This window comes from Geotrypetes seraphini, chromosome 3, assembly GCF_902459505.1.
Source record: "Geotrypetes seraphini chromosome 3, aGeoSer1.1, whole genome shotgun sequence".
In the NCBI taxonomy this organism is placed as follows: domain Eukaryota; kingdom Metazoa; phylum Chordata; class Amphibia; order Gymnophiona; family Dermophiidae; genus Geotrypetes; species Geotrypetes seraphini.
In genome coordinates, this window is record NC_047086.1 from 372566758 (window position 1) to 372574905 (window position 8148).

At 45.3% G+C, this 8148-nt stretch overlaps 1 protein-coding gene across 1 annotated transcript in view; it reads right to left on the reverse strand.

Moving 5' to 3' along the window:
• GTPBP2 (GTP binding protein 2) overlaps positions 1-5659 on the reverse strand; it is an 89202-nt gene extending 83543 nt beyond the window's left edge. The window contains exon 1 of the mRNA XM_033936808.1: positions 5330-5659. Coding sequence (XP_033792699.1) covers positions 5330-5521 — 192 coding nt within the window. The 5' untranslated portion in view covers positions 5522-5659. The remainder of the gene's footprint in view (positions 1-5329) is intronic.
• Positions 5660-8148: the final 2489 nt, after the last annotated feature.

Consider the following 8148-nt stretch of genomic DNA (forward strand, 5'->3'; position numbering starts at 1 on the left):
TTTTTCCTGAATTGGGCAGCACTACTGGAAACCTCTTCTCTGTCACATCCCACCCAGGCAGAAACAGGAAGTTCTGACAGAGGGCAGGATGCGGCACAGGAGAGGCTTCTGGGTTAGCAGCAGGCAGCTGTAGGAATCACTATTGAAGCAAGAGAATAGCCTTAGCCAATTTGAGAAAGAGCCGCGGGTTGCCGACCCCTGTCCTAGGCATTGATGATTGTAACAACTTGGTTCAGTTGTTCCCAATCACAGTTTCCATGTTTTAAATCTAAGGCTATTTATTTTTTTGTCAGTGTGTCTTAACTGGATTATAAATTCCATGATATAGGGTAATATATATTTGTATGTGTACTAGAGCTGCCCGATTCAGGGAAAAAAATTTCAATTCGATTCAGCATACTGAATCGATTTTTTGATTCAATTTCAATGACACAGCTTTTTAACTTTAAAGCTGAATCAATTTTTATTATAAAATTAAACAAACCAGTTTAATACAGATTGGTCTTGAAAAGTCAATGCTAACAGAAAACTATGTCCTTTTCATATACAGAGAACACAGATACACTCTCGCCCAGTATGGAATAAGTAATCACAAACTAAAGACAGAAATATGTAGACAAAAGTTAAATTAAACATCCAAGAAACCAGACTCTGCATACAGTGAAATACCACAGAAACAGTAGCACATGACCCCTAATACTGTGCAAAAGAAAAAGATAGCAGATGTAAATTTGAAAAATCTGACAAATAACAATCACCTCTTTACAAACTAACAAATAGAAATAAAACAAAACAAAAAAAAAAGAAAAATAATAATATACCATTTTATTGGACAAATCCATTTTTAAACTAGCTTTCAGAGGCCAAAACCTCATTCTTCATGTCAGTACAGTATACTGCTGTTACGGTATCCTGTCCTGGTTAGTAAAATTAATATTAAAATTAGTCTAATAAGATTATTTACTTTATTTCCATTCTTTATTTAAAAACATTTATCAATACAGCTACAATAAAGTAACAAAAAAAAAATATTTTTTCTACTTTAATCATTCTCTTTACTCTTTTCTTTCCATCCAGCACCTGTCCTCTCTTTCCCTTCCACGTATCTGCCCCTTCCATCCACTGTGTCCCCATCCCTCCCCCACTGTGGCCCTTCCTCTCCTTCTGTCCAGCTTTTCCCTGCTACATCCCTCATCCCAGGACAAACATCTCTCTCTTTTATTCTCTCCATTTGTGGATTTAACATCTTTCTCACTCTTCTCTCATTTTTGCCCTGGATCAATAGTATGGAATGTTGCTACTATTTGGGTTTTCATCAGGTACTAGGGACCTGGATTGGCTACCGTGAAGATGGGCTACTGAGCTAGATGGACCACAGGTCTGACTCAGTAAGGCTATTCTTATGTTCTCAGAACACTAGAACAACCCAACCTATCGCAAACTTCCTCTCTTATTTTTGATCATCATATATTTTTGGAATGGTAGCAGGATACTATTACTACTATTTTTCTTCTCTCTCAGGATTATACCCATATTGCAGCTCACATATATGCATCATCAGAAACAAATGCAGCCACCTCCATGTTAGAGACTGTTTTATCTTACACATACACAAAGCAAGATTTCAACACTTGGAGACATCCAAAACAGACAAGTGGGTGGGTGGTGGTGAAGCATTACGGTACCATTTTACCAGCCCCGAGTATCCTGCAAATTGTGGACATTTAACATTAATTATTAGAAAAGTCCCACTTGCATTAACAGAGCTTGTGCTAATGCACATAAATGCAAGTTAATAAATCTAAGTATTTAGATCAGTCAGCTGACAGTTTGCAAGAAGAAAATTATATAAACAAAAATAACCATAATAATCTTTGGGATGCCATGTACATTTTGACTTTCTTTTTACTTCCTACCTGAGAAATCTTAATATTTAAAGGTCCCCCCATTTCAATACATCTCAGTAAAGCTGGGATGGAAAATTCCAATACACACAGCTGAAATGAGGGTTATCATCTGAGCCCCCCTACAGATAGCGCACTAATACACATAAAATATGAATACAACACAAAGTAAATAGAGAATCGGATGAGACCATGTTTAGAAGTGTATTGCCATTATTATGAACACCTAGAACTGTTCAAGCTAACAAGGAAACACAATTGGCAAATTCACATATACAATGTTACTATAACAACCACACCTAGATAAAATAAACAGACGCAGCAATGATTAAGGAGAGAAGAATCTATAGATGAGATATTGATAATTGCAGCACAGGACATGGAGTGTAAGAGTTCAAAACTGCCAGTAGTTAAGAAAGAAAAAATTTTTTTTACGTATCTTTTTTAGCTCAGAACTGAAGTTGGTCACCTCAAGAATTGTATACAGAGGCACAATAAGAACAAAACTGCCATACTGGGGTCCATCAAGCCCAGTATCCTGTTTTCAACAGTGGCCAACCCAGGTACCAAGTAGAGAGCTGCACGGGAACGGGGATGACGGGAATCCCGCGGGACCCGCGGGGATCCCGCGGGTTCCCCCTTTGGGTCACGGGGATCCCGTGGGGACGCCCCCTAGGGTCGCGGGGATCCCATGGGGACGCCCCCTAGGGTCGCGGGGATCCCGTGGGGACGCCTCCGAGGGTCGCGGGGTTCCTGCGGGGTTGGATCGCAGTGCACTGCATTCGAGCCGCGAGGGTAGTCTTCTCCTCCTTACCTGCACTGTCGCAGCACACAGCCGAACGGAAGTCTTCCCGATGTCAGCGTTGACGTCGGAGGGAGGGCTTAAGCAAAGCCCTCCCTTCCTCCGACGTCAGCGCTGACATCGGGAAGACTTCCGGTCGGCTGTGTGCGGCAGGGCAGGTAGGAAGAAGGCAATGGCGAACGAAAGAGGGGGGAGGGGGCGGTCCGCCCCGAAGAATGTGCACAGCTGGTCAGGTCCCCCGATCGACCGACAACAGGCCCGGCCGACAAACCTCCCTGCCCTGTAGCCGCGAATCTAAATTACCTCTTACAGCAGCTTCAATACTCCAGCTGCTGTAAGAAGGTAATTTAGATTCGCGGCTACAGGACAGGGAGATTTGTCCGACCGGGCCTGTTCTGTTGTCAGTCGGGTGCAAAAGCGCCACAAAGGTGGAGGCAGGGAGGGAGGAAAGGTGGAATGGAGAAGAAAAGACGCTTAAGGGGGGAGAAGGCCGCTGAAAGCACTGGGGAAGACAAAGGGGTGGAGAAGGACGCTGAAAGGACATGGGGTAAATGGGAGGAGGGGGGGAAGGATGCTGAAAGCACATGTGGAAGACAGAGGGGGGTGAAGGACCCTGAAAGCACTGGGGAAGACAAAGGGGTGGAGAATGCCACTGAAAGGACATGGGGAAAACAGGGGTGGAGAAGGCCACTGAAAGGAAATGGGGAAAACAGGGGGGGAGAAGGCTGCTGAAAGGATATGGGGAAGACAGAGGGGGGAGAAGGCCGCTGAAAGGACATGGGGAAGACAGAGGGGGGAGAAGGCCGCTGAAAGGACATGGGGAAGGCAGAGAGGGGAGAAGGATGCTGCCTGACAGGACATGGGAAAGATGGTGGGGGAGAAGGACACTGAAAGGAAATGGGGAAGAGGGAATGGGAAGAAGACGCTGGCAGGGAAGAAGACAGAGGTGCCAGACTATGGGGGGAGCGGAGGGAAAAAGATGGGTGCCAGACCAATTTGGGAGGGGGGGAGAAAGGGAGAGGCACAGTAACAGAGCAAATGGAAGACACAGAGAGAAGAGAGGCAGTGGATGGAAGGAATTGAATGAGAATATGAAGAAAGCAGAAACCAGGCAACAAAGGTAGGAAAAAAATTCTTTTTTTTTTTTTGCTTAAGGATAAAGTAGTATATTAGTTGTGTTGATAAAAATTTATAAACATTAGAGACTCTGGTAGAAACCCGTTTACAAAGTATGTATTCTTCCCAATTAATATTTCCAAATTAATAAAGTCTTTTTGCTTATTTTTAAATGGGTTTCTACCAGAGCCTTTAATTCAGTAGCATAATTAAATGAAATAACTATTTCTGTAGTTTATAGGGACAGGCGGGGACGTAGGGGATTCCTCGCGGGGACGTAGGGGATTCCTCGCGGGGACGGGCGGGGACGGAGGGATTCCTCGCGGGGACGGGTGGGGACGGAGGGATTCCTCGCGGGGACGGGTGGGGACGGGTGGGAGTCCTCACGGGGACGGGTGGGGACGGGTGGGACTTTGGCGGGGACGGGTGGGGACGGGTGGGATTTCTGTCCCCGCGCAACTCTCTAGTACCAAGTACCTAGCTAGATCCCAAGTAGTAAAACAGCAAATGTAATTATCTCACTAGTTATTCCCATCTCTAGATCATTGATAAATATGTTAAAAAGTAGCAGTCCCAGCACAGACCCCTGGGGAACCCCACTATTTACCTTTCTCCATAGAATATTGACCATTTAAACCCACTCTCTCTTTTCTATCTTTCAACCAGTTCTCAATCCATAAAAGGACATTACCTCCTATCCCATGACTTTCTACTTTCCTCAGAAGTCTGGAAACTAATAACGACCATTTTTCATCACCAAGCTAGAAAAACACTAGGATCATAACTCCCCTGCCAGAAATGTGAAGAAAGCGCGGGATAAAATTCTGATACAGAGAAACCAAATATTGCAATAAAGGAGAAAGGCACAGGAACAGCAATAGCTAACCGGTGTGTCAAACTATTCCGTACTACAGAAAAAGAAGATCCTTAAGTACCAACACATTCCAATTAGAGACCAATAAAATGTGGCCGAAAAAAAATGCAAATACCATCCTAAGGGAAGCCACCTGCTTGATTAAAAAATATTTTTCCAAGCCTGACCTTGATCAAGTCACTTCACCCTCTGCCGCCTCAGATACCAAGTTCAGTTGTACGTTCCCCGGAGAGAGAGAAATAACCAGGGCACATAGGGAACGAGCTTTGATAATAATAATAATAATAACAACAGCTTATATACCGCAATACCGTGAAGTTCTATGCGGTTTACAAAGATTAAGCAAAGGTACAAATTGATTGACTTTAAGAGGGGAGGAAGAAAGAGGGAATCCATTGATCTACAACTGAAAAGATGGGAGCTAAAATCCAAATGAATAAGTTATTGAGTTTCCCAGGAGACCGTTCTATGAGCTCTAGGAGCACATTTGAGAAATCGAGATTGTAGCCCAAATAGCCTCACACAGGAACAAGGTTCCTTCCAGTCTTTAGAAGACACGGTGTCAACTCTCCCGACAGGGCACAGAAACTTGCGCCGCCCTCCTCAGCGGGGAATCCTTCGCCCTCGGCTCACCTCGGGTGGAAGATACGGCGGGTTGTTGCTGCTGCGGCCGCCCCGGTTTCGGCCTCGCGCCGTCTTTTTCCCCTTGGTGCCGTTCTTGTTCTTTAGGCCGCCACCGACGCCCGACCCGAAGAGCTCGAGCAGCCGGGGCTCCATCCCCCGCGCCCGGCCCGGCCCACTGCCGCTTCCGCCGCGCACGGGCATCGGTCCCCTCACAGGATCTCTCCGGCGGCCACCGAAACAAGAGGCGGGCCCGCCGCGGCACGTCACTGCGCACGATGTCAGAATCCCCCAGCGCCAGCGTGGCACGTGCCAAAAACCAGATCCCGTCACAGGCGGCGCAGAGGCGTCAAAACAACACCGCTCCCAGCGCACTGTGGGATATGGAGTTCCCGAGGGTCCCTGCGCAGTACGTCAGAGAAACCTTTGGGCCAACCATTAGTTAGCCTCTTGATGGAAAAACGGCATCAGGAAATCCCAGCGCACCCTGGGACATGGAGTTTCTGAACGTGATTGTGTAACGCACTTATCTTTCTGATACGACTCCACAGAACCTTGGGACATGGAGTCCTTGAACGTCAGGGACGTTATGCAAATCCCTGGGGAGAGTGTGGCGCAGTGGTTAAAGCTACAGCCTTAGCACTCTGAGGTTGTGGGTTCAAACCCATGCTGCTCCTTGTGACCCTGGGTTGGTCACTTACCCCCCCCCCCAATTGCCCTAGGTATATTAGATAGACTGTGAGCCTGCTGGGACAGACAAGGAAAAATGCTTGAGTACCTGAATAAATTCATGTAAAAAACGTTCTGAACTCCCCTGGGAGAATGGTATAGAAAAAATTAAATGAAACATCACTGCATAAGTCGTCAGGCAACACTGGAGCACTGTGGAACCTAGAGTTCCTAAGGTTAAAAATTGCCTGGAATATTTTTGAGCTTTCCTTAAGGAAAGAGAAAGCGAGTTTGCTTATTTGTAATGGGTGTTCTCCATGACAGCAGAGGAGAGCTTCAGTGGCATAGCCAGAGATGCCACGTTATCCAGTTTTAGTCTGGAGATGTGAGGATAATCCTAGATTTCTGACGACTTAAAACACTGTGCTACCAGACAGATATACTAGGACATCAGGCCGCCTGGTGGTACAAATTAATTTCTGAAATTTTGAATAAAAAACAAAAAAATAGTCTTAGAGATATTTGGAGCATCGAGATAAAGCAGTATATTTCTGCATCTCGATGGCCACAAATTTGGACTTGGAGGTTAAAATGTACGGCATCAGCATCTATGAGACAAACTTGTTTTTTCTTGTTGCATAGGATTTTTTGGACCCAGTTCGTTTACAAAAGATTGACAGTTCTAAGTCTAATAGATGCTGTCATTGTCATGTTAATACACTTCTCCCTCGGTATTCGCGGGGGGATAGGGGCAGAGCCGGACCGTGAATAGGGAAAAATCGCAAATATTTTCTCATCCAGCTCTGACCCATCCCGCCTCCCTCCCGCCTTCCCCCCTGCATTCTGGTCTTACCTGGTGGTCTAGCAGGCTTTCGGGGCAGGAGCGATCTTCCTAGGCTCCTGCCCCGTGCAGATCACCAATAGGAAATGACTGCCGTGAGTTCCCGTAATCTCTTGAGACTATGACGGGAGCTCACGGCAGCCATTTCCTATTGGCGATCTACAAGGGGCAGGAGCGTAGGAAGATCGCTCCTGCCCCGAAAGCCCGCTAGACCACCAGCTAAAGCCGGAATGCTGAGGGGAAGGCAAAATTATGGGGGGGTTTCCCCCGCGAGTGCTGAAGCCGCGAATGGGGAGGGGGAAGTGTATAGGGACGTTGGATCATTTGTTGTCAATTGATACTTTCTGGTGGGCAAACTTATGTTCCAGTTACAAGTATGAAAGAATGAACGCGGGATGTTGGGATATAGTAACGCATTTAAAATGGTGTGGAGTCCATTGACTGCATTTATTGAGTCACAATAATTGTCATGTATCTTTCCTTTTATTTGATTTCCTTACACATCCAGTGTGGGTGGGTGGGGGGAGGAGAATGTATTATTGTTTGCTATTCTTAATTATCTATATTATTTAAATTAAATATGTACTTCTTTTATTAGTTATGGGGAGGAGGGGGAGAGAAAATTATTGTTTTTTGAATTGTGTATTTAAAGTGCGTTCTGTATAGTGTTTATGTTTAAATTCATTGTATTGCACTGTTAACGTTTGAAAATTAATAAAGATTTATAAAAGAAAAAAAATAACCCCACTGTGTTTTTATAGGCAAGATCAGACACTAAAAATCTCACACTGTTTTGGGATATAAATTCAAAGCCAAGACTGTCAAAAAACGTCTCCAGCCTGGAACTGGGTAACATGGCATCTCTGCATAGCTAGGACTGAATGCCTCCCAAAACTATCACTTCCAAGATAGTAGGGCTATTTCCAAAGCTGACATCAATGTTTGTTGTCCGAAAGCTGCTTTGGTCCTAGTGTTTCTCTTATGTTTATTTTTCTTAAGTCGGTCCTTTTGACATTTCTCTATGTCCACTATGTCCTTTTGACATTTCTCTATGTCCATTTCTCTATGTGCTTCTATCCGTCCTGTCCAGCATCTCCCTTTGACTCTATGCTCCCTGCCTGCTCTTCCTCATGTCCAGATTCTCCTCTCTTTTTCCTTTTTGTGTCTCCTGATCCCTCATCCACTCACTCTCTGTGGTCTGGACATCTCTCCCTGCCTCAATTAATTTAGCATCTATCCACCTTCCTTTTGGTCCAGGTCTCTGTTTCTCTCCCATCTGTCCACTCTCCTCTTCCTCTATATTCAATCTGGTCTCAGATTC